General features: G+C 40.1%; 1 protein-coding gene across 1 annotated transcript in view; it reads left to right on the forward strand.

Moving 5' to 3' along the window:
• The window catches only part of furinb (furin (paired basic amino acid cleaving enzyme) b), a 132,679-nt gene that overhangs the window by 27,164 nt on the left and 77,718 nt on the right, over positions 1-27,797 (forward strand). Inside the window, exon 3 of the mRNA XM_033968134.2 lies at positions 13,610-13,708. Within this exon, the coding sequence (XP_033824025.1) occupies positions 13,610-13,708 (99 nt within the window). The remainder of the gene's footprint in view (positions 1-13,609; positions 13,709-27,797) is intronic.

The raw sequence follows: 27,797 nt of genomic DNA on the forward strand, positions 1-27,797 counted from the left end.
TAGCGGCCTCCAGCCACTTCGATTAGACTAAACTGGCAAAGATTGTTTTGGTGGTATAAATACTCTGTATTGTTTACATTTGTCAGCTGAGGGCGAGACGACACTGCTAGGGACACAGCTCTTTGACAATTGTGCACAGTTGATTCAATAAACCAGACCTTTGATTCAAGACAACTTCTCTGTTGATTTTTATATCTTTAAGACTTTTTGACTATTCCACAACAAGAGTTTTGGCGATTAACAAAGATGGCTGACCAAGAATCATGCTCCAGGACTGAACAGCGGTCAGTTATCAAGTTTTTGGTTGCTGAAGGTGCAAACCCGTTGAAATTCATAGGAGAATGTCACTGTGTCTGGTTCGATCACCTCAGGAGACCTCACTTCTGTAGCCTCCCTGCCTTCATCCTCCTCACTGCTCCGTCCTTCTTTAAACAGTTTAGCCACTTGTAGACATTTTTTTGGCTGAAACATGTGGCACCAGACACAGTGACATTCTCCTATGAATTTCAACGGGTTTGCACCTTCACCAACCAAAAACTTGATAACTGACCGCTGTTCAGTCCTGGAGCTTCTTGGTCGGTCATCTTTGTTAATCGCCAAAACTCTGAACGTTTTTTTTTTAATCTGCAAAAGAAATTAAATAAATGTGAAAAACAAGTAAAAAAAAAAAAGTAAGCTTCTAACTGTATTAAAAGTCATTATACCGAAAAATTCACCTTATTTATTGAATGACCCTCGTATTAACACTTTAAAATGAAGAGATAGCTGCAGACAACATGACAACACAGCTCTCTTAGAGGTTTGTACTAAAAAAGGGGGCTTAAGGACGAATATGTAGTAAATTTCAGTTCATTTTTTGGGGAAAATAATCAAAATCAGCCTAAAAAGAGATGGCTGCAGACGACATGACAACACAGCTCTCTTATAGGTTTGTGCTAAAAAAAAAAAAAAAAAGGGCTTAGGAGCGAATATGTAGTAAATTTCAGTTCATTTTATGGGGAAAATAATCAAAATTGGCCTAAAAATATCGACAAAGCTTAACAATCGTTATCAGCATCGGCCATGGAAAAACCCATATCGGTCAATCTCTACCCACGATAAATATTGAACCCTCAAAAATGATTGTTCCGTGTGTCACTTATTGAACGATAAGTCGATAAAGTCGTTATCGTGACAGGCTGAATTGAAACTTCCTCGCTCTGGTCTGAGGCGCCACATCGTCTAACAACAGGGTTAATTCCTGCAGCCAGTTTTTTCCTCGGCGTGTCCGAAGAGTCCTCAAGGTGATAAAAGTGTTTGAGAGAGATCCATGTGGTGCCCGAGCTGCAGAGGTGGAGTCGGAGCAGTTTGATTGGTCTTTGATGAGTGTTTTTACTGTCAGTGGTGCAACAACTCAAACTAGATTACAGCTCAGTTTGTCTCCTTCGCACGGGCCCTGCCGCCTCCAAAGTTCAAAGTTTTTAAATGAAATGGTCTGTGTTTTTGTCGGATCACACACTGTGCATAAATAGAGTCTGGCAGATTTGTGAAGATGCACTAACCTCAAAGAATCGATGCTTTTCTTTAAGTTTTACGTTGTTTTTTCATTATTTCTAAACTGATTTGTCTCCCTGCTTTCTCAGAGAAGTGATGAAAACAAGTTAATAAAACCGACTCGTGTGTACGTCCATTTTTTTTTTTGGGCATGGAGTCACCAAAAATGTACAAAAGTGCTGCACGGGCTGAGACTAGCAACGATTTGTCCAGTTTCGAAGCGTTGGTTGTGTTTTGCTTAACGCTTTTGTCATGTGGGGAGTTATTTTTGTGTTAAAATGTTGTGTTTTTTGGTTCTTAAGCCCATTTTTCAGAAAGCAGAAAGAGCCAGTCACTTTGCTTTGCCAGGTCCTTCAACTGAAACCATTGGAAAGTGAAGCTAAAGCGACAATACGAGCTCCCCATGGCTGCGAGCAATCAAATGTAGTACTAGCAGTGTCTGTAGTAGTTAGACCTCAGTCACTGATTGAATTCTGGAGTGTTAGCAGGAGGCATGGCTTGTCTGTATAGTTCAAAATGAGGAAAAACCCGCGTTTGTGTCCTCGGGGTTGTGAATTTGTACGCTCTGCTTTTTAACATGATTAGAATTGGGAGTTTATGCGTGAACTAAAGCAGACCAGTTATGCAAAAAAATAACTTTTCAGAGCTTTTAACCATGTTATCGTTGTTGTTTCTTCTAATTTACCCTGTGATTCGTGCATGTTTGCGTCATCTTTAACAGTTTATTTTCAAGACGCCATATTGTCGATCGATCCTCGTTTTCACTGCCACTGACGTACCTACTTCATTATTCAATTCTGTTTTCTTAATAGATGATACGAGTAGGATTTGGCAGCGTTGCGTAGTCATTTTAGTACAAATGAGAAAACTAAATCTGCTATTCGCTAGTGTGACGTGCAGCTATCCGTACGACGTGACGACAACTGCACGGGTCTTTGTTGTGATGACGTTTACGCCGACATCAGCTTCCATTGGGCACCGTGGTTTTCTAACACAGAAGTCAGCGAACTTTTCTCTTTTATTAAGTCGTTTAAGATGAATATTGCGATTTAAAATGCCCAAATTGCACTGCCTGGCCAAACCTGGATTTAACAAAACAAATAGGTTGGGGTTGCTGCAGTTGGTCCGGTCGAGGTTCAGCAGAATGAGGTCAGCTGACACCTGAATATACTGAATGACCAGGTTATTTCATCAATGGATTTGTTCTTCCCTGATGTCGCGGCATATTCCAAGACGACAATGCCAGGATTCATCGGGCTCAAATTATGAAAGAGTTGGTTCAGGAGCATGAGACGATGGAAATAAATCTTGTGACTTTGCAGAAGCGAAATCGAAACAATGCCACAACGTTTAATCAAAGCTAAAGGCGGAACAACCAAATATTAGTGTGTGACCTTTTTTTTTTGATGGCAGCTTCTTTTTGGCCAGGCAGTGTATAACCTAACGATCCACAGGTGTCATAGATTATAACTATACAGCAGACACAAACACAATATTTCTTCTTTACACTTATTATTCAAACATAAAGTGGAGCCTCTTACTTTGCGTTGCCAGGTCCTTCAACCGAAACCATTTGAAAGTAAAGCTAAAGGAACAATACAACCTCCCCATGGCTGCGATCAGTCAAATTTAGCACTAGCGTTGTCATTGATTGAATTCTGAAGTGTTAGCAGGAGGCACGGCTTGTCTATATATTTCAAAATGACTAAAACCCGCGTTTGTTTGTGTCCCCGGGGTTGTGATTTCTACGCCCTGCCTTTTAATGTGATTAGAACTGGGAGCGTAAATCAAAACTATTAATGTTTGTCTTTGCTTTTTGTTTCGTTATAATTTAGCTACAGCGTGATGGAGCGAGCGGGTGGTGACTCAGAAGTGGATGAGGCACATCACTCTTGGCATTTTCTTAATTTCATACCTCAGAACGGAATCTCACCTTAAAATATCTGTGTTCCTGGCTCGTTACAGTATTTTAACATGAGCGTCCCTCAACAGGCTTTAAATTTCAGTGGAAGAAATACGAGTCTGTAGGATATTTTTGGCTCTTTTTTTTTTTTTTGCACTACATAAAATGCCATGGTTCATAATTTAGAATATTTATACTGCAGTTTGAAGGAGCCCTTTTGCAGTGAATGGCACGCACACTGTGACCTTATATACATGGAAAGGTTAACTCATTCATTCTTATATAATTTATTAGTGCTGCCGTGGTCCCGGAGGACAAATTAGGTGAAGGATGCTCAAGGTAACAGATGGAAAGGACTAGATGATTCATGGAAATGTATGACGTTTGTTTAGGGTTAGTTAGTTCTTTAACGCCAACGAGGAAGTTATGTTTGAGAAAGTATTCTAGCCCAGACTCGGACGACTAACTGAAATATATGTTTGTTTATTTATTCGTTGACCTTTATGTAACCAGGATAATCCCACTGAGATTAAGAATTGTTGATATGTTTTTTATTATTAATGTACCTGTGACCTATATCTATGAGAAGCACTATACGGCTTTATGGTATTGGTTTGTTTGGTGGCAAGAAGTTTATTTGTATGGGACAAGTCAAACACAAAGTAAGTCAAAGTGCTTTACAGAATAAGAAAGACATTAAAACACAATGCAAATAAAACAAAACTGAAATAATCATAGTAAAATGAACATAAAAAGAGAAAAGTGCAGAATGAAAATACTTTCAGTCAAATGCACAGTTAAACAGAACAGTCTGAGCCTGGATTTAAACATTGTCAAAGTAGAGGCCTGTCTCACATCTCCAGGAAGAAAGATCCAGGTTTTAGCTGCATAAAACTAAAATGCTCATTCTCCATGTTTAGTCCTGGTTTAGTCCTGGTTTAGTCTTGGTTTTGCTCTGCTTTAGTCCTGGTTTAGTCCAGATTTTGTCCTGTATTAGTCCTGGTTTAGTCCTGGATCAGTCCTGGTTCAGTCCTGCTTTAGTCCATTGTTTAGTCCTGGTTTAGTCTTGGTTTTGCTCTGCTTTAGTCCTGGTTTAGTCCTGGTTTAGTCCTGGTTTAGTCCTGGTTTAGTCCTGGTTTAGTCCTGGTTTAGTCCTGGTTTAGTCCTGTGAGATGGTTCTTGTGGCTCATGCGGGAGATGTTCTTTGGTGCTGGTCCATGGAGAGACTTGTTCACACAGAGCGGCTTTAAAGTCTATTCTCTGAGCCACGGGACTTATGTGTGAAGTACTTCCTGGTTCTAGTCAGGACCTGAGCAGCAGTGTTCTGGATGTACTGTTCTGTCTTAAGGCTCGTTTGGAGAGACCAGTGAGCAGGACGTTACAGTCGTCTAACCTCCGGGAGACAAATGCATGGATAAGTCTCTATAAGTCTGGTTTTGACAGTTTACCTTTGATTTTTGTCATATTTTTTAGATAATAAAAAGCTGCAGATGTTACCGATTTGATGTGGCTGTTAAAGTTCAAGTCTGAGTGGTTACTATTAGCATACTTTACCAAAACATACAAAATAGTCCAAAATACAGATGATTTATGCAACTCTTTCATCCATTAAGTTGGGACAGAATAACACTTTTTTTCCAACATTGCTGTGAATCAAATGGAGCATAAACCCTCATCTACATACACCTGAGACCCTTTATAAGTTTTCCCTCACTGCTCAAGCTAGTAAAAGAATTTCATTGGCCGACGAATGGTAAAAGCTAAGCATAAACGCCTCGCAGCCGCTAATAAAACACCTCACGCAAGAAATGCACAGTACAGCAACATCGTATGTGCCCCACGCAGGCAGGGGGAGCTAATTCTCCGAGCGTGTACAGTAGCGGAGTGACTAATGACCCAGAGCGCTCTATTATTATCAGTGACATGCACGCACCTCTGTCCTCCCCCCCCCGAAAACGACCCCCTTTCACCCCAATGAGAAGAGCCATGACTCAGCCGCTCTCCTGGGCACGTCCGCCGCCGCCGCCTCCCCATCGACCCAACTCAATTTCCCACAATCCCACAGAGGCACCGACTAAATGTGGACATCAGCACTCCAGGAAATAGCTTGTCCCGGTGAGAACGCTACCTCACAGCAGCACGAATTACCCCCGCGCCCTTCGCTAATCAAGGTTGAAAGCGGCGCTCGTCATTCGCGAGGTTAGAGGGGGTTCTTCCCGTCTGACCCCACGCGATCGCCATCTTTTCTTAACCCCGCCGTGACCCTAGACGGGCGTCGTTGAGTTTTTTTTGCAAAGGTAGATATTGTGTAATTTAGTGAAGATGTCATAAATTGAGTGATAACTGTGCACAGCGGCGTCTCCGGGGGAATAAGTGGTAATAGCTCTGTAATTTTATCTTTCTCACCTCTCAACAGTTTTGACTTTTACCGGTTACCGCGTCCACATTAGCATTTGACTAGCGGCCTTAAGCATCAGCCTGACGTTTTATGTTAACCACTTAATCCGCCTCTCTCCGCGGAGGATTAGGTGAGTTTTCTTTGGTGCTGGTAAATAGATGACGACGCTGTTTTATTCGGCGTTTTCTGCTTCGCTGTTGAGTTTAAAACTGACTTTACTTCATGAAATAAGAAGATTTTACTAGACAACTTTACAGTATTGGTTCGTCGGGTGGCGAGGTCGGTACGTGCTTTACAAAATAAGACGTTAAAATCACAATGCAAACAGATCAAAACTGAAGATTGTTCCAGGATTTAGCTGCATAAAACTGAAACGCTGATTGCTCATGTTTAGTCCTGACTCTGGGCACCAGCAGGAGGCCGGTCCCTGACGTCCTCAGAGTGCGAGATGGTCCATATGGTACTAACATGTCGGAGATGTTCTTTGGTGCTGGTCCATGGAGAAACTTGTTTAAAATCTATTCTCTGAGCCACAGGAGCCAGTGCAGAGACCTGAGCACAGGACGCATGTGTGAAGTACTTCCTAGTCAGGACCTGTGCTGTATTATTCACTGTTCTCTGCCTTTGCTTTTGCGTTTAAAAACTTGACTTTAGTTCATGAAATACAAATTTATGTCGTCAAAGTTTAAACAAGACCTCACAAAAGGGAACTACTACCCCTCGTTTATCGCGGGGGCCCTCAAAAGACGAAATCCGTGAAGTACCAGCTTTATTTTTTACAATTATTCGACATGTTTTTGGCTGTAAAACCCCTCACCACACACTTTATACACTTTTCTCACACAGGCGTTAACATTTTCTCACATTTCTCTTTTGTTTAAACACTCTCAAAAGTTCAAAACCTTCGTAAGTGCCAGCAAAATCTCATGGAAATTAAGTACAAAGTTTTACATTGTTCTACATCAATATTTTGTTTTCAAGTAGCCTGTTTTTTCTATTTTCCACTTCCTGTAGTTGTACGTTTAATGTCCAAAAGTAATTCAAAATCATTACAACTTTATGTCACTGCTAAACTTTGGGATGAGCGTCACTTTGCATTTCTAGACTGGCGCACACACTCAAAATTCTTGATTATCAACATTAGTACTTTGCTTTGTTAGAGTTATAGGCAGTTTAAATATATACTTCCTTCTTTTACAGTTGGAAAATACACAATTACACTGGTCCCTCGTTTATCGCGGGGGTTACGTTCTAAAAATAACCCACAATAGGCAAAGTCAGCTTTATTTTTTACACCTATTATATAAGTTTTAATGCTGTAAAACTGAATAAAATTATACTTATATTGAATCATTAATAAACCGTATGCTTATATTTTGTGTATGAAACCAACATGGTGCGATGAAAACACAATAAATGATAAATAAGTGTCATGTGTTAAAGAAATGTATGTCATGTGTATAGAGAATGCGTCATTAGTCCAAATAAAACACCGAAAAAAAGAGAAAAGAGGGAAATTGTCGCTTGTCTTGAGTCTTTTTTGGTAAACAGCGCATTTTGAACAGTTTTCTTGACAAAAAACCCTCACCACACACTTTTTATACACTTTTTTCAGACAGGCGTTAACATTTTCTCACATTTCTCTCTCGTTTAATTAATTAAATTGTAAAAAAGAATGTAGAATCGCACCGCGAAACAGCGAGGGACCACTGTAAACCCACTGTTGTACCGTCAGCGGGGCCTTTTTTTGCATAAATCCAAATCTTTCCCCACCTTAATATTTGAGCTACAGCGAAGAAGGTCAAAGTTCAGATTGTCCCGTTCTACGCCTTGCTGCCTAAAGACCACTGTGAGTCCCGGGAGCAGATGCAGAGGGTAATGGAGGAGGTCACTGACGCCTTGTGGGAACACTTTGAGAGTTCACACGAGCTGCAAAGAGCAACTTTCGAAAGACTTCACCTTTTTAAAAAGCCTTGGACTGTCACATGAGGGAAAGGCGCCAAGCTACAAGGCTGAATACTTGAAATACGCCCAATGATGTAGAGTTGTTCTGGACCTTTCTCGGCGCTGCACAAGATGAAAAGGAGGACATCAAACAAAATAGACTCCTGAGGACGAACAAGAAGAACTAAAGTTGCTTCGGTGCAGTGGGTGAAAAAGGTGAAAAAGATGAGACCAGACATGGAGAGCTGCCTGACGTCCACCGACCTGTGAAAATATCTGCACGCGGAAAAGAAATGAACACATCTGCATTTAAATCTGTAAATGATTGTGTGTTTTTTTTGTATTTGTTTTATTTTACTCACTTAAACTGGTGCTAAAATGTTGTGTATCTGTTCAAAGTGTTTTCACCACTGGGTTTGATAAGTACTGAAGTTGGCAAGGTCAAAGTCAGTCTGCATCGGTCAACTGTCTGTGCCCCGCAGACCGGTGTGTGCGTCGGGGTGTGTGCGTGTGTCAGTGTGTGCGTGTATGCCAGTGTTTGTCTGTGTGCAAGTCTGTGTATGTGTCTATGTGCATGTATGTCGGTGTGTGTGTGTGTGTGTGTGTGTGTGTCAGTGCACGAGTTTGTGTGAATGCATGTGTGTGTCACTGTCTGTCAATGTGTGCATGTGTGTTTGTGTCAGTGTGTATCAGTGTGTGTGGGGGTGTGTGTGGGGGTGTGTGTGTGCGTGTGTGTGTCGGTGTGTGCGTGTCAGGTTTGAGTCAATGTGTGCATGTGTGTGTCACTGTCTGTGTCAATGTGTGCATGTGTGTTTGTGTCAGTGTATATCAGTGTGTGTGTGCGTCATGGGGTGTGTGTGTATGAGTGTGTGTATGTGTGGTGTGCATGTCACTGTGTTATTGTGTGCGTGTGTGTGTCAGTTCGTGTGTGTGTCAATGTGTATCAGAGTATGTGTGTTTCACTATGTGTTATTGTGTGCATATGTGTGTGTGTGTCATTGTGTGCATGTGTGTGTCAGTTCCTGTGTATGTGTGTGTGTCACTGTGTGTCACTGTGTGCGTGTGTGTGTCAGTTCCTGTGTATATGTGTGTCACTGTGTGTTGTTTGCATGTGTGTGTGTCACTGTGTGCGTCTGTGTTAGTCTTGTGGGATCAGGCTGCAGTCTCAGCCCTGGCCCCTGGAGTGCCTCTGTCCTGCTGTTTGAGCTCTTCTCTCTCTCCACACACATCCCCCGCTCTGTTCACCCTGTCAGACCCCCCCCCCCTCTCTCCTCACACCCAAACACCTCTCCTCCTCCCCTCTTCCTCCCCTCCTCCTCTCCTCCTCTCCACTCTTCCTTCGCTCCACTGGTCTCCTGAAGGTGAGCCAGTCCCCGCTGACACTACTGTACACTTTGCTTTCCTTCTTCAAATGAAAGCTGCTTTCTCCTGTGTATATCTCTGTAAAGACTTCACACTCTCCCTTTCTCATACACATTAGATTTATTAAATGTGTAATGAAACTGAATACTGAAAATGAGATAACGGCACATTCTCGATTTGACGGCAGCAACACAAACAGAAGCTGGAAATGGCTTTTACAAAGATGTGTTTTTAAAGGGCCCATGTTACACTATTTTCCGATTGTTGTAATAGACCTGGAGTTGTGTTTTGTTTCATTCACACATGTTTAACACACAAATCCTGCATATTTAGGCTGTGCTCTTCACTAAAACATAAATCTGTTCCACCTTGTGATGTCATGCGGTGATACAGGAAGTGCTCCACTGTGTTTTGAAACTCCACACACCTTCACTAGAATCATTTGGATAATTTCAGATGTGGGATTACCAGATTATCTCTAGTGAACAAAAGGTAAAAAGTATTTAACTTGAAAACTACCACTTCATGACATCACAAGGTGGAACAGAGCATTTTGAGCTTTGGAGACTTACAGACTAATGATGCAGAATTACACAAACATTTGTGAATGAAACAAAACACAACTCCAGGTATTGTATTTTCCGGACAATAAATCACACTTTTTCTTCATAGTTTGTCCGGGCGTGCGATTTATACTCAGATGTGACTTATATGTGAAATTATTAAACTATATAATTACACATCTTCATTATTGTCACACTCACTGACACTGATTTAGTGATTTGGCGTGAGATCCAGAGTAAACACTTCAGTTCTGTCTATGCTTCATGTAGCTGAATAAATATGTGTTCGGTAACAGTTGATTATACATGTTGCAGTTCACGTGTTTGACCAATAGATGGCACAGTTTTGTTTGTAATACCTGTAAGAAAATTTAATTGACTCGTTTTCTTTTACACATTTCATATTTACTTTCCTCTTATTTATTTCCCCTTCATTTAAAAGACCATAAAGGTGATAATTTTTCATTTGGAACGATATTGTAAATGTTTAGTTTATCATAAGTGTAGTTTAAGGTCGTGAAAACTACTTCCTGTTTCCCAGCTGAGCCTTTTATGCTAATACGAAGTCTTAACCAACAGCCACAGTAAAACTTCCCTTTAAAGATAAAATGTCTGTTCTTGGTCTCGGATTTTGTAAAATAAATTTCCCCCAAACGTGTGACTTATAGTCCAGTGCGACTTATAGATGTTTTTTTTCTTCATTATTTTGCATTTTTTCACTGGAGCGACGTATAGTCCTGAAAATACGGTATGTTTTTGAGGAGATAACAACATTCTAACACGGCTTACAGCTCACAAGAGTCAATTTTGCAAAATATAGGACCTTTAGCTCAGTTAAAACATCTGGAACTCGTACTCGTAGATAATAAACTTAAACTGCACAGGAGTTCCAATTACGCTTGTACTTCTGCCAATAACACCGTAGATTACCACTTTAGACTTAATGTGTCAGTAGAGTCAAGTTTGCAAGTTTTAGCTGTGCGGCGTGTTATGCGATGTTCCAAAGAAAATGTTTTTTTTAATATTCTCTCTCCGAGGTCATGGGTCCCTTGTGATCTGAGTAAAGAACTACGCTTTACAGCCTTAGCGTCAGTGTAAGATTAGAAAAAAGAACTGTCACAACTCCCGAATACCCTGTTTTTTTATGTATAAAACCTGATAACGCTGTAGATTAGAGACCCCTACACACATTTTCTGAAGTACATGGGTTTTTGTGTTAGGTTTTTCCTCTCAAACGTGACATCTTGCACAGAATAACACTATTAAAACATCACAATTCTATTTTTTTCCATAATTGTCCAGCGCTGTGGTGTTTTGGGGGCACACGGCTGTCAGCGCTCGCCCGATCTCCATAAAAAAAAAAAAAAAACACTCCCTTGAAAGCTTTTGTGCGAGTGTGAAGAAACTGAGACAGCAACATGGCAAACTCCAGTGTCCCCTAATGGATGTGTCTAATCTTGGCTGTGATGGCTGCTCTGTTCTGTTCTGTTGAGGACTGAGATTGGAACAAAGTGTACTAGAAATTGTTGGTAACCTAATTAGCGCACTGCTGAAAGAAAGCGTCCCAGATGTCTTGGTAGATGCATTTTTCACCTTATAGTAGATAAAGGATGAATCAAGTCTGCGGGCAGTCCAAACTCTGCCCTTTTATTGTTCTGTGGGGTCTTTTTTTGTAACGTTTTGCAATCGTCTTGTGTTTGCCTAGAGGACGACAGATGGAAATGAACACCTTTGCTATAATCTGGCATTTTTACACTTTCGCACCGTTAAAACTGTTACAGATGTTTGTTAAATTGGAGTAGCAGACTGGGGCCACAGTAGCTCAGTTGGTAGAGTGTTTGTCCAGTTATTCGAAGGTTGGCGGTTCGAATCCCGCTCTCGACATAAACGTCATTGGTTGAACGGTGAAATCTTTGATCTTTGAGTGTCTTGAAGGTAGAAAAGCGCTATACACTTTGTCCCTCACTATATCTCGGTTCACCTTTCGCGGCCTCGTTGTTTTGCAGATGTTTTTAGCGCAATTTTACATGTTTTTTTACATCGTCTGAACGTGCATTGTGTCGTGCGTCCTGATTGGCTGTTGGACTGTAGACCATTGTGTTCTGTGTCCTGATTGGCTGTTGGACTGTAGACCATTGTGTTCTGTGTCCTGATTGGCTGTTGGACTGTAGACCATTGTGTTCTGTGTCCTGATTGGCTGTTGGACTGTAGACCATTGTCCATCAGTCTCCTCCGTGCCGTGTCTCCTGTCCAGTACAGAATGTGTTCAGACAAATTTACATAAACGTTGGATCGCAGTGTGACTCTGAAGTGCTGTACGTTTGCAATTTGTTTTCTCCCCGACAAAACCCACAATGTCGATGAAACGTTCTGCACCGACAAAGACGCCGACGAAGGTTTGAACTTTGAGAGAGTTTAAACGAGAGAGAAATGTGAGAAAATGTTAATGTCTGTGTGAGAAAAGTGTATAAAGTGTGTGGTGAGGGGTTTTACAGCCAAAAACATATAGAATAATTGTAAAAAATAAAGCTGATACTTCGCCGCTTTACCCTATTGTGGGTTATTTTTAAAACAAGGGACCACTGTATAAACATGTGACCATTTACCATTTATTTCTTTTTTAATAAATCAGTTAATTTTGTGTTTTCCTTTAAGAACATATTGTAAAACCAGCACTTTGTGACTAAATGAGTTCGCAGCAGCTAATGAAAGTATTTTTTATTACGCGTCAACCCGTAAGTAAGCGCAGAAAGCCGCGCTCTGATTGGCTACGCTTGGTTGGTCCACTTCAGTTTCACTTTGTCATCTTCAAAAAAGCAGTTTTAAAGTCAAACGCACGCCCGAAAGTATTACAAAAGCGTTTATGAGAGCTGTTAGAAGTCGTACAGATCTACCTAGGCCTGTCACAATAACAAATTTTGAAGTTTGATGTATCGTGGAAGAAAATATAGACGATAAACGATAAAATTGAATGTCATTATGTCACTGATACTTCTGATTTCCCCCCAAAAAATCCATTCGATATGTCCAGTTTTGTTTGGTTGTAGTACAGAGTAAAAGTACCTACGATAAATACTGACCTTATCAAACAAAAACACAAATAGGAATGATCTCGTCCTGCTTTACCAATCAAATAATCGTCCATCATCCGCTGTTCGACTTGTTTACATCTGAGTCAAAACGGAGACCGAAGGAACCAATTGAAACACCTACTTTCAGCTATTCTACACATCTACACATCTATTCTTCACAGTGATTTGTACGTGAAAGATCTTTCTCCAAGTCTTTGTGTTGCCCCCATAATCAAGCAACCACTCGCCCATAACAGACGAGCGAATTACCCATAATAATGACATATGGACAAACTGACTCTTGACTCTTTTTTGTTGTTTGAATGAGCAGAACATAAAGAAAACGCAAAATGTCGGCAAATAATTGTTCTTTTTTTTCCTAGAATCTATTTCCAACAAATGAATGGAACCAATTACAGCATATAATTGCCCTCAAATGTGAATAATGGTGAGTGTAACGCCGTGTGACAGGCAAAGATTCAGCGAGTGAAATCTCATCTACAGTTTTTCATATACGATTCTTTTCTTTGCTTCGCTCTGACTCCCCTGAGGTTACGCGGCTCTTTTATGCCAGTGCCACATGGGAGAAGTTGTTTTACGCCTGTTCTGTCTTTGGCTAAGTTGTAAAGCCATTTACACTCAACAGGCGTTTCATGATTGAGCTCATTTGGCTTTGAATAGGGGCGGAAAAAAAATTGCCAGGAAATCGATTCTCCAAAAAAATAAGACCCCATTTCCAGCTCGTGCTCACATGAACGCTTCGCCGGAGATTGGGGTGTTACTGCGCCCTTTCTGCAGGTGAACTCATAACCCTCTTTCTTCTGTGTGTGCGCAGGTTTTCGGAGATTATTATCACTTCAAGCATCACGCGGTGGAGAAGAGAGCTTTGTCGGGGCATGGGACTACACACATCCGACTACAAAAAGATCCCCAGGTAAAAAAGGCTTTCGCAGTCCCGTGGCTCGCCCGGCACAATGTGTTGGCAACAGAATGCCCAAAGCAGATTGGATTACACACAGAGAATGCCCACAGCAGGAGTAAAGGGATGCCACGCTCAGACAGCTTGTGGTGTATTCTTCAAGTGTGAGATAATTATTTTCCATCTGTCTGTCTATTATGTACCACTTACAAAAATATGCAAAATGATGCTGGCAAATGGCACCGCAGCTGAGACCGTATAAGATTGTTCCAGTTTAATTTGAAGGAGGTAAACTTCCCTTGTTAAACTCTGTACATTCTCCTCTACCTGGTCCCAGTGGGGTTTTCAAATGCAGTCTGGTGAAATTGCCATATGGGATGATTATGCTGTTGCAATTATGACAATCAAAGGCCTATCTCTGATCTGGATCCTCATTACCTGAACCCCCAACACTTGTAGCATCATTAATCAGTGCTAGCGCAGCTTCTGAGTATATATATCCTGAGAACTTGTGCACTTTATATGCAGCTTTAGACCCTGGCTCATTTTTGATTGTAGTAATCTGTAAGAGTGCAGGCTACGTACTATTATTTTAAGATATTAGCACAACCAGTATAGACTTTTATTGGACTGAAGTGCTGTACGTTTGCAAGTTTTCTCCCCGCCAAAACCCACGATGTCGATGAAATGTTCTGCACCAATGAAGGTTTGAACTTTGAGAGTGTTTAAACAAGAGAGAAATGTGAGAAAGTGTTAAGAGAAAAGTGTATAAAGTGTGTGGTGAGGGGTTTTACAGCTGCAAAACATATAGAATAATTGTAAAAAAAAAAATAAAGGTGATACTTCGCGATAAACCAGGGACCACTGTATAGCAAAATCACAAAATTGAATAATAATAATATAATAATAATACGTTTTATTGATATAAAGCTTCTCACGACACACAAAGACGCTTTAAAGAACAAAGAGCGACAATAGTTCAGTTGGAAGTATTTGTCCGTTTATCCGAAGGTTGGCGTTCAAATCCCGCTCTTGACATAAACATCATTGGTTGAGCGATCAGATCCATTTGGTTGTCGGTGCGATTCCAGCTCTCACAGATGAATGCGGTCGTGTCCATGGACAAAACACCTAGCGCACCTCTCCCCCATTGTCTGCGTGCACTGGTGAAAAACGCTATATATGACAAATTTTCAAACAAACGATAAAGAAATAATCACTTTCCTTATCATGAAAACTCTAAAAATAGTTTGTGTTTGTGTCTGTTAAATGTCATTAACGTGCGTCACTAGTTTAAGAGTTTAATGAGAGCGAGATGGAAGCTAGAAGCCAGTGTCATCCTGCTGCTGGGCTCGTATCTCCATGTATTTTCAGCGTTCTGTTCTGGGGAAAATGGCTGGCGTGACTCCACATCGTTCTGCTGAGGGCGATAAAATGTCGATTTAGTTTTTCAAACCAAAGAAGCACTTGACAAATTAGCGAAGAGCCCACATCTCCAAAGGAAATGCTAAGAGAAGAAAAGGCAGCACATGAATTATGTCTTGTATTCATAAAGAGTACTTCAGCTTTATCGACCAAAAGAGCGCCTGCTGCTGCCTAATTAATGCTCTGATTTAGAACGCAATCATGTGTTTTGATTATCACTGAGACTTCAAAACAGATGATTTAGTTTGGTTTGTTGTACTGTTAAACGTGTGGAGCATATGCATATTTCTACTGTTTAATTTAAAAGTTGTTAAATGTTTTCATTTGCTGTGTAAATCTGCGATGAAAAATACAATATAATATAATTCCTTTGTGGCTCAAGTAGTTACAGCAAATAAAAAGACAGGACACAGCTGCTTTGATGCTCAGTTGAAGGACACATTTAGCTCAGTAGTTCAGTTGGCAGAATGTTTATCCAGTGATCTAAAGGTTTACAGTTTGAATCCCATCCTCGGCTTAAACATCATTGGTAGAGACGTCCGATCCACTGAACCACAGGTTGCTGGTGCGATTCCAGCTCCCACAGATTAATGCTGTCGTTGCGTGCTTGGGCAAGACACTTAACCCACCTCACCCCCAGTGTCTGTGCACTAGGGCTGGGTATCATTAAGAAGTTGAATAAATATGTCAATACATAGGCCACGGTACGATACATATCTCAATACAGTGCCCTTTCAATTTGATACGATACGATATATTTAAAAATGATTCAGTGGAAAATAAAGGCTTTTGGGACATAATGATCAAAGTATTCATTTTATCAATTTTTTTTATTTATCTTCCATTTATTGAAGATGAATGAACCGAACAGTGCATTTTGTTTTGTGCATTTTACCAACTACAAAAACACATCAGACTGTTCGATTGCTCAGTATTATTCATCCACAGTGTAACAGGGACATGTGCAGTTTAACGACTCTGAAGGATCACAACATATCGACTAAATCGCAACTGTGATATTAAAAGTCTTTGTTAAACCAAAGTTAAAATGAAATAAACCTATTATTATCATCAAAACAGTGAATTAAATGTCAAATGTTCTGCATAAATGAGTTTCTTTCCTCTAAACAAGCCACACAATAGTGCTGTGACAGAATAAATTGGTAAATAATATACAAAAAAATACTCTTGGCGATATATCGATACAGCAGCCCATGATACTGTATCATTAAATGAAACAATACGATATTTTGATATTTTTGCACGCCCCTATTGTGCACGCTGTTGTATGAATGTGGTTCCTTGTTGAATGTGGGTGAGTGGTTTGTTGTTGTAAAGCGCTTTGAGTGTCTTGAAGCTGGAAAAACACTATATAAAAATACGACCATTGACCATGAATGATAAAATACACGCAGGTTGTCAGGATCTGAACTGTGCGCTGTGGTGCAAGTGCTGGATAATTGCAGCAGATCTAATAAAATGGTCGTTCAGGTTTGTGTAAAGATGGAGGTTGGCTGGTCTGGTGTCTCCGGTCCTGGCCAATCCACGACTGAGGTTTGAGTAGGACACCAGCACGCACACATAACACCTCTGCCCACAGGTACTTAAGGCTTTATTATAAGTTAGAAATGCTTAACACCATAGTAAGTGTAGGCTAATTGTAGTGGCAATTATGGCGGCAGCAGCGGTATTTATCTATCTGTCTGTCTGTCTCTTCATCTCTCTATACATCTATCTATATTTATCTATTTATATCTATAAGTGGAGAAGGAAGAGTAAAGGTAAAAAGAATAAGAAAACTTGAATTAACCATCAATATGTACTCTCTTGTGCCAAAAATGTTTTCACAAGTATAAGTAGGTTTGTCATCATAATTACTATATCATCTTATTGTTCAACACATGATATGTACAACAGTATTTTCTGGGGCTCAGTATTTATCGTATTTGTTATTTCCGGGCTATATAATAAGATTTGAGCCATGGAAGGTTGAGTTAATAACTTCTATGACTCATTACAGATGTAGTAAATACAGCAGAATGAAACGGTTTACTATTTCATCTGTTTAGTTAATGCATCTTGTGTTTTTTTTAAATAATATTGTAGATTTAGAACAGTTTTTGTGGTTTAAATGCTCTGTTCTTGGTAGGCCTGTCTTGATAATCACTGTATCGACTTATCGTTCCATATATGATAACTGCAACAATATATTTTTAGACTCATTATCGTGGGGACATTTTCTTCACAATCATGATAAGATTTTTGCTATTTTAGTTATAACATGATGAGATTTGAGCTGTAGACAGTTGATTAAGCGACTTCTGTGTCTAATTATTGCTTCATTCTGTTGTTTATGTGTTGCAGCTTTAGTCTTTTAATGATACTGTCTATTTAAAAACTGTTTCTTGGGACTATCCTGCATCTTTGTCATTGCGTAAATGCCATAAAGTCGTTTCAATATTATCATTTATCGCAATAAATCTCTGTAGCGATGTATCTTGCTTCAAAATGTGGTATTGCGACAGGCCTAGCGCTTGGATTCTTGCATAATTTAGCTTAAATATTATCGTTAATCGTCTGTATTCGCTTCAGCAGTGTAGTTATTGTGACCTAGGTATAGTTTTTCTTATTTATTTCAACTTTCATAATAATTAGATGTGAAATTTACCATATCATTCTTATATTTCTCTTTACAGATGCCAGCTGTGGTCCTTGTATAACCCTTTTGTGGATTAAATAAAAAAATATATTTAAATTGTGCCTTGTGATCACAGAAAGCAAACAGTATTTTCGGAATGACCTTTAGTTTGTGTGCAAAGGGCAGATGGGGCGACACTCGTAAAGGTTAATATGCGTTATTCTGTGTTGATAGAATGTCATAACCTTTTGCATGCTGAGTATCATGAGAACGCTTTGCTTTTGTTCACACCAGAACCAGCGAGCAGCCAGGAACGTTTGCGAGTGGGCGAGATGCCACGCCTGTCCTCCTAATAGCGGAATATTTGTGTAAACTCTTCGGCAAAAGCTTTTTACCGTTGCCGTAAACAAGGAAGCGCTATAATGAGACAGGCGCTCGTGTACTCTCTCAAATGTCATGTTTTGATGCTGAATGCTTTCCATACCTATTTTCAGCATCAATATGATTTGAATCAGTTCGATGTCGTCGTTCAAGCCTGGCCAGGTGAGGTGACTTGAAAAATGAGTAACCCGCCCCTCCGCCGCCACTGCCGCTTGACTCCAGCGAGGTCTAAAGCACCGAGGATGCGGCAAAAGTCAAAAATCAATTCAATTTCCACTTTACAACATAAACCTATTGAACTGCAAAGCCAGATATACTATGATGTAGGCTTATGTAGGAACAAGCGCTTGGAAACTCTACTTATTTATCTGTGTAAACCCTCAGTCATCCAGGTCCACAGCAAAAGATGAAGTTTAAATCTGTCAACTGGACAAATCGTTGCGGGAGTGAAGACGTTTTGCTGCTCATCCAAATTCGGGTTAGATTACTGCTGGACACTGCCTTATCTCTGTCTGAAGGGAGGGGCTAACTACCCTGAAACTGTAAACAGCGATTGTCTCCAGTTTCAGCTGGAACGACCCTATTCAGCCTTTAACGACTCTGCTATTGTTCTCATTGTTCTGGGTCTGAGGATGGAGTTATAGATGGGGAAGAGGTTATGTCTCACACCTCCATTCCTGTTTAAACAAGGATTCTCTTTGCTAACAAAAATCACTTCTTTAACTCCTCTCTCAAACCATTTCTTTTCTCTGGCTAAGATCTGAACTTCACTGTCTTCAAAGGAGTGGTTAGTGTCTTTGAGATGGAGATGCACAGCAGACTGGTGTCCTGAGCTGCTCTCACGCTGGTGTTGATACATCGTCTTATGAAGTAGCTGTTTACTTTCTCCAGTGTAACGCTCCCTGCACTCTTCACTTCACTGAATGGAGTAGACCACAATACTTTGTTTGTGGCTCGGGGTTTTGTCCTTTGGGTGAACCAGTTTTTGTCTTAAAGTGTTGGTAGGTTGAAAAAGAAGGAATCTCATACTGTCTGAAGATTCTCTGAACTTTCAGACACACCCACAGTGTAAGGGATGGTAACACCTTTCCTCTAATTATTTATACATTTGGATTTACAGATGGGAATGAAATGGACATACAGATGCAGTAATTAGTATTTAAATAGCTGACACATTGACCAGTTCATATTGTAATGATGTGATATTTTGTGTTTAGCTCAGCGCTGACACCTTTTGTTGTTGTTGTATTTGTTTGTGCTATTGATGCAACTGCTTTTATATGGAAACTGGGTTGCTATGCCGACGACTTGATGTGAAGGTTTTGTTCGTCATTATTGGTTTGTTTTTGGAGACTGGCTCTAGGAGTTGAGACTGTGGATGTTTTGCTCTTGTTTTTGGCGTGGGTTACGGACCGCAGTGGCCCTTTGTGTACAGAAAATAAACAACTAGAAGAAATTCTGCGTGTTTGCTTACACTAGAAACTTGTTGACCTTGACACGGTTTGGTCAATAAAACACCTTTCGGTTGCAGCTGCCAAATTATCTTGCCAACATTTATAAGTGTAGGTGTATCGAGTAATATGGCCACTGGGAATAGTGCGTAGACTGTATATATAAATGAACGAACGTGGCTAATACGCTAGCCGCCGCCGCGTTCCATATAGGAAGTGAGCATGGGGTTAGACCTTCTGGTTCCATCGGCTCTGGCTCCAATTGTCAACTTTTTCTCTGTAACTGCTGCTGTCAGACTCATCATTTTGGTCTTAAAATATTATTAACCCGCTCTACATGGTCCTGGAGTTTATTTTATCTATTTTTTGAGTGATTTTGAGTTTGTTTTGTTTAGGTTTTTTTTATTTTTATTTTTTTATTTTTTTTTATTATTTTTACTATATATATTTTTAAGTTATTTTAAGATTTATTTATTTTGTAGTTATTTTGAGGGTTTTTTTTTGGGGGGGGGGGTGTAATTTTGAGGGGTTTTTTTGTTTTTTTGTAAAACTGTGTCCTCTCTCTGTAACTGCTGCTGTCAGACTCATCATTTTGGTGTTGAATGTTCGTATTAACCCACTCTACATGATCCTGGAGTTTATTTTTTATTTTTTATTTTTTTTGAGTGATTTTGAGTCTTTTTTTTTTTTTGAGTTTTTGAGTTTTTGAGTTTTTGAGTTTTTATTTTAATTATTTTTACTATATATATATATATATATATATATATATATATATATATTTTTAAAGTTATTTTGAGATTTATTTATTAATTTTTTTAGTTATTTTGAGTTTTTTGGGTTGTTTTGTTTTTTTGTTTTTTTTTTGAGTATTTTTGTTTTGTTTTTTTGTAAAACTGTCCTCTCTCTGTAACTGCTGCTGTCAGACTCGTCATTTCGGTGTTAAATGTTCGTATTAACCCACTCTACATGATCCTGTTGTTTTTATTTCACCATTTTATCCGTAAATCAAGATATGAGCATTAATAACAGACCAATCAGGCGCCTTCTTTCCCCGAAGTCACTTTGCTTGCGTTAGCAACTGGTTTGATTGACAGTGTTGCTAAGCGTCCACTACCTGCTAAACCAACGGTGCGGGCAGGAAGAGGTGTTACCGTTCACAACCTTGCTCTGGATTGGCTCTTTGGTTGCTATGGTACTCCAAATTCGCCCCTATAACTGCTAGCCTTGATGAGCTTCATTTGGCGGGCGCTGAACGCTATAGGACCTCACTTAGTCCACTTTTTTTATACAGCTTTCTGACCACTGTTTGTCAGAACTGCCTGAAAGAGCCCTGACGTGGTGTGACCATGGATCTATAATAAGAACTGGGTAAAACTTTCCCCCTCTGTCCCCGCGCGGGATTGATTAGTGGCTGCTCCAGCTCGGAAAGAATTCTCCCATAGAGCACAATCCATTTTTTCGGAATTCAAACTGCTCGTGTGCGGCTGACAGGGCATCCACAGCTTTCACAAAGGTCAGATATATTTTCACATGAACTTTTTAGAAATATTAAATCCTCGAAGCGCCTGAAAGTTAGCTTTGTAAGATTTAGCCGAGCCACGGTGGATTGAAAACAACACAACGCTAGCTTTGGTTTGTCTTCCAAATCTTATTATACGTCTAAGAGTGTGACGAGTAGCAAAGTCAGGCTCATTGTCCTAATCTCTATATGGACTTTACCTTCAATAAATTATAGATGTAACAATATACAGTGGTCCATCGGGTTACGTACTAAAAATAACCCACAATAAGCGAAATCTGTGAAGTATCAGCTTTATTTTTTACAATTATTCTCTGTTTTTTGCTGTAAAACCCCTCACCACACACTTTATACACTTTTCTCACACAGGCGTTAACATTTTCTCACATTTCTCTCTCGTTTAAACTCTCTCAAAGTTCAAACCTTCGTAGGCGTCTTTGTCGGTGCAGAACGTTTCATCGACATCGTGGGTTTTGTCGGGGAGAAAATAAATTGCAAACGTACAGCACTTCAGAGTCACACTGCGATCCAACGTTTATGTAAATTTGTCTGAAAACATTCTGTACTGTACAGGAGACACGGAGGAGACTGATGGACAATGGTCTACAGTCCAACAGCCAATCAGGACGCACAACACAATGCACGCTCATACGATGTAAAAAAGCATGAAAAATTGCACACAAAAAAAATCACAAAACAGTAAGACCGCGAAAGGTGAACCGCGATATAACGAGGGACCACTGTACTCAATATACTCAGATTCCAGGTTTGACAAATCTCACTATAAATTGCTAAACATAAGAATAAGGTGAATTTCAAAAGATCTTTTAGCACATTTTAATACAACTTAAGCTGCCCAATGTGCTTTGCATGAATATTAAAATAAAACCGGCATAATAGGATACATAAGAGAAGAAAAATAAAACAATAAAACGCCAAGATATCCTGTGTAGCGAGTATTAAATGCCAGGGAGGAGAGTTGGGTTTTCCGTGTACTCTTAAACTGCGTTAAAGACTGAGAGGTTCTGACAGGCAGAGGGAGGCTGTTGCGTAGTAGTCCAATTTGAAAGCATAATTTTACTCTCAGTACGACCTTGATTTGCCATTAAACCAGCGTCGAAACAAGCCCCTCACAATGATCTCCTAATTGCAAAAGGCTTCAGTAACCGCCCCAGTACATTTCATACGCTGACCCGTTTCCTTTTGATTTCACACTGGCGGCAGGAAGGGGCTTTCTTCCGTTCTGTTCAATTACCTTAAAGTAAGTGGTCTCGGTAGGTTTTATCAGCGGGGTTCAGAGGTTACAGTTCAAAGTTACAACGCTCTTTTTTTTGTTGGTGTATCACTTCTTGTCTGTAATCATCTCCGTTTCCTCTGCTCTCGGTGCTGACTCTCTGCTTACCGTCCTCCTGGCACGATAATGGCGTTGTGTAGACACCGCTGTTGACATTGGCAGCTGCATAGACATTTGTCATTATTCCGCGAGCGCCGTTTGTCATCTCCTCTCCGCTCGGCACACGGGGCTGTTTTATGGGAGCGCTCATCGATTGGATTTGAGGGGAGGCCGCTGTCGTTTTCTTTTTAACATGCCGCAGACTGTGGTGTACCACTGTAAGCTCCTTAAAACCCAAAGCCCCCGCAGTTCTCCAACAAAACATTGAATTACGTTTAATATATTCTTCTAAAGATTTTTACAACACCCAAAACAACAGTTATATTAAAAGTTTATGACACTGTGATCCCGAATGAGGGGGGAGTAGCTGAACAATTGTGAAATGGTTTATGGTTTTAGTGGAATCTATTCTGAGATGTGGCATAGCTCGGTTTGTAGTTTATAACCTTGAAAGTAGTAGATACGTTTATCAGCTATTTGTATTGATACTTTGCACTGGGGGGGTTCTGTGTGTATGTCTATGGTGGAATGTTTAGCAGTTACCTTAAAGACACAGTGCATACATTAGCAAACGCTGCCCAAGAAGTCTCAAAACTCAAGAAAAACTCTGCTTTTTTTAGGAACCAATCATCAACATGAGCGTTTACGGCCCTGTTTACATGTTTAATCTTCAACACGAAAAGTTGAGCGGTGACTAACTGCTAATGCTAGCTAACGTAGGGCTGTAATGCTATTTGAGAGGGACTTAACTTTGTTTAACTGTGCAAATCTGCTCTCCTGGTGTAATTCCACAGCAGGTAATTCCACGTTATAGTTGTTTCCCTTCACCATTTACTTACCCGAAGTTGTATTTGGAGTGATTCTTGCACGTTTGAGCAGTCTTTAAGCTTATTTTCAAGACGCCATACTGCCAATCAGTCCCTGTTTTCACCGCAACCGGCATACGTCCACTGTTCTCTACTTACTTTCTCCAATTTTATAGCAAAAGACGAAATTTAAATCTGTCAACGGGACGAATCGTTGCTGGACAATGCCATATATCTATCTATCTGAAAGGGGCTAACTACACTGAAACAGCTCTTGTCTCCAGTTTCAGCCTTAAAGACCCTATTCAACCCTTAATGGCCCCCTATTGTTCTCTTTGTTCCTGTTTGCTTTGGGTCTGAGGATAGTTATAGATTGGCAAGAGATGAGGGATTACACAGACAAAACTTTCTCCAATTTTATGTCCTTAATCGGTGATGCACACAGGATTCAGTAGCGTCGCGTAGTCATTTCGGTACAAAAATCTGCTGCTAACCCATTGGACAGTGCACTTTTTTTCTTAATTTAGATGAATATTGTGATTTAAAACATCCAAATTAAAACATAATGATCCATGGGTGTCATAGATTATAGCTACACCGCAGACACAAGCACAATAGGTTCTCTTTTTTAAAACAAAGCTCTGATTAAAGTCTAACTTGAGTAGCAGTGCCTCTAGTTACCCCGCAGGGAATGTTGATGACATTAGCGGCGAATTATCGACCGATTTCGCACAGTTTGACAAATCTATACACTCATTATGTTAACCTGTCTTTAAGATGCGAAAGATAAGTTCACTTCTCTCTATCCTCAGGAGTTGAAGACCTAAGATCAGACGTCAATCGTTCAAATAAAGGTGCAGCTGTTCATTAAGTCCATGGTTTTGTGTGATTAGCCTTAGGTTCAGTGTTATTTGTGGTTTAGCTTGTTTTATGAACGATATTCACTTTAGCCAGTTAATAACCTGCTGATTAGTTTGCGTCTTATTTCTTAAGACTTCAAATCGGTTCTGTTTAGCGGTGAATATGATGGAAAACTTTTTATTCTGCGCTCTTCTCTTTTGATGTTAATTTTATGATTATTTTTGTTTTGATTTACTGTTCTGTAAACCGCTTTGAATTACTTTTGTACAAATTGCGCTATACAAATGAACTTCCCTTGCCTTCCTGACGACATTTCAAGACAAAGCGAGTCAACCTGTTTCTTTTCTTAAGTTGTTTTAGATCGATATTTTGACTTAAAATGTCTAAAAACGTAAAATATTGATCGACGGGCGTTATAGCAAACAAAGCATAATGTGTCTTATGCCTGACTGCCTTTGTGCGTTCAAAATGTCTTGTTGTTTAAGAAAGAAAACATATGTTGTTTCGTTCTGTGAAAAACAACCACATAACATTACGACAAACAGCTTGAGGAGCAGTTCAGCTGTTGAGACAGAAGTGTCAGGCAATGTGGATCATGGTTAGTAATCACAAAGTTTGTAATTGTAATGGTTTAGTCCTGGTTCAGCCCTGGTTTAGCCCTGGTTTAGTCCTGGTTTAGTCCTGTTTTAGCCCTGGTTTAGTCCTGGTTTAGTGCCGGTTTAGCCCCGGTTTAGCCCTAGTTTAATCCTGGTTTAGCCCCAGTTTAGTCCCGGTTTAGTCTCGGTTTAGTCCATGTTTAGTTCTGGTTTAGCCCTGGTTTAGTCCTGGTTTAGCCCTGGTTTAGTCCTGGTTTAGCCCTGGTTTAGTCCTGGTTTAGCCCTGATTTAGCCCTGATTTAGCCCTGGTTTAGTCCTATTTTAGTCCTGGTTTAGCCCTGGTTTAGTCTTTATTTATTCCTAGTTCAACCCTGGTTTAGTCCTGGTTTAATCCTGGTTTAGCCCCGGTTTAGTCTCGGTTTAGTCTCGGTTTAGTCCCGGTTTAGCCCCGGTTTAGTCTCGGTTTAGTCCATGTTTAGCCCTGGTTTAGTCCTGGTTTAGATCGATATTGTGACTTAAAATGTCCACGTTTCTGTGTGAACTCCGCACACCCGACTGGGCGACAGGTGCGTAGGAGGTGAAGCACTTGTCTAAAAATTAAAGAAAAACTCCCGCACACTGTCTCACTCTTAATGCAATTTTATTCCATACAACGTTTCGGTCGCTCTGACCTTCTTCAGGTACCTGAAGAAGGTCAGAGCGACCGAAACGTTGTATGGAATAAAATTGCATTAAGAGTGAGACAGTGTGCGGGAGTTTTTCTTTAATTTTTAGACTTAAAATGTCCAAAAACGTAAAATATTGATCCATGGGCGTTATAGCAGACAAAGCATAATGTGTCTTATGCCTGACTGCCTTTGTGCGTTCAGAATGTCTTGTTGTTTAAGAAAGAAAACATATGTTGTTTCGTTCTGTGAGAAACAACCGCATAACATTACGACAAACAGCTTGAGGAGCAGTTCAGCTGTTGAGACAGAAGTATCAGGCAATGTGGATCATGGTTAGTAATCACAAAGTTTGTAATTGTAATGGTTTGATAAAAGGCCATGGACAATCTGTTGACTTGGGCACAATACAAGACGCTCGAGTGTTTTGTGCCTCCATAATGGCGTATTACATATCACCAGCTGTTTACACATTAACACAGTCACATCTTACAGTGTCATGCCATCTGGGAATTTCAATGAGACAAGATGTCTTAGGAAAGGTGCCTTACTCTCAAAATTTGGTTTAGAGAGTAACAGGTGTTGTAAATATCTCTAAAATGCTACAAAAAAAACTCTACGATGCTTGACGACATCGTTTCTTGAGCTTTAGTGGCACATTTTGTGTAAAGTGAAACTACTTCACATGATTGTACTAAGAAGTTTCCATAACGGTATTGTCAAACCGCAGGGAAGAATTCTGTTCTGTTCAGCACTGATAGATTTGAAGTATATTTTACTTCATTCACTGTGGTTTAAGAGGATGAAAACGAGTTAAGTGGTGTTAGATAAAAGCGAGGTAAGTTTATTTGTACTACAGAATTTGTACTCAAAGTAATTCAAAGTGCTTTACAGAATAAGAAGGACGTTAAAATCACAATACAACAAAGCAAAACATAAATACTCCGCTCCTTTTTGAGCTTATATGAGGATGAATTTGTGAAATGTACTTTAAGTGTATCCGATACATGTGCTTGAAACAAATAAATAAATAAAATAAAAAATCATTATAAAATTAACATTAAAAGAGAAAAGTGCAGAATAAAAGCCTTTCAGTCGTATGCACAGCTAAACAGAACCATTTGAGCCTGGATTTAAACATTGTCAAAGTCGAGGTCTGTCTCACATCTTCAGGAAGAATGTTCCAGGTTTTAGCTGCAGAAAACTGAAACGTTGATTATCCATGTTTAGTCCTGGTTTAGCCCTGGTTTAGTCATAGTTTAGCCCTGGTTTAGCCATGATTTAGTCCTGGTTCAGCCCTGGTTTAGCCCTGGTTTAGTCCTGGTTTAGTCCTGGTTCAGCCCTGGTTTAGCCCTGGTTTAGTCCTGGTTTAGGCCTGGTTCAGCCCTGGTTTAGCCCTGGTTTAGGCCTGGTTTAGTCCTGGTTCAGCCCTGGTTCAGCCCTGGTTTAGTCCTGGTTTAGTCCTGGTTCAGCCCTGGTTTAGTCCTGGTTTAGCCCTGGTTTAGGCCTGGTTTAGGCCTGGTTTAGGCCTGGTTTAGGCCTGGTTTAGTCCTGGTTTAGCCCTGGTTTAGTCCTGGTTCAGCCCTGGTTTAGCCCTGGTTTAGTCCTGGTTCAGCCCTGATTTAGTCCATTAGGGTCCATTATTACCCTGAGATTTCTTGCCTGATTTGACATTTTTTAGAGAGGGAGACTGGAGGTGACTGCTGACACTTTTTCTCTTTGTTTCCGTGGGCCAAAGGTGACGACTTCAATCTTGTCTGAGTTTATCTGGAGAAAGTTGTTTTGCATCCACACACTGATCTGTCTGAGTGAATCCAGCGGACATAGATCTGAGTGTCGTAGGAAATTTCTTATAACTAATCATAAAAAAGTTAGCCTGATTTGATCACTATGCATTGTCTGTGTAAAAGCCTTTTAAATAGAGGTATAATTGCATTCTAATTGCTATTAATTGTCATTATTTGTGGCTGAGCTGTGGTTTCAGTGGAGTGCGCTGCTAGCCTTATGTAATACAGTCTAATGGAATGCAATAAATGTTAATTAGTACCTGGGTCATTTGTCAAGTCTGTCTCTTGCCAAAGTAAGTTTCTCCAAGTTTCTGTAATTTTTCAGTTTCCGGAGTCGGCACAGCTTGTTTTCGTCGCACAATAAGTTTCAAAAGCACGCAATCACAAAAATCAAGCAAGAGTAAAAGCCTCTCCACGGGGAGCCACTCTATTCACCACAAACAAATATGACAGAAATAAGTTACACAAGAATCCACTGAGCTTTTCAAAGGAAGCTCAACGCACTTAATGGTTTTTAGAGGACAAATCAACTCCAACAACTGGAACAAAGGCTGCGTTTGTCAGCGACGGTAATAACAGGCA

The sequence above is a fragment of the Periophthalmus magnuspinnatus genome, chromosome 6, assembly GCF_009829125.3.
Source record: "Periophthalmus magnuspinnatus isolate fPerMag1 chromosome 6, fPerMag1.2.pri, whole genome shotgun sequence".
NCBI lineage: Eukaryota > Metazoa > Chordata > Actinopteri > Gobiiformes > Gobiidae > Periophthalmus > Periophthalmus magnuspinnatus.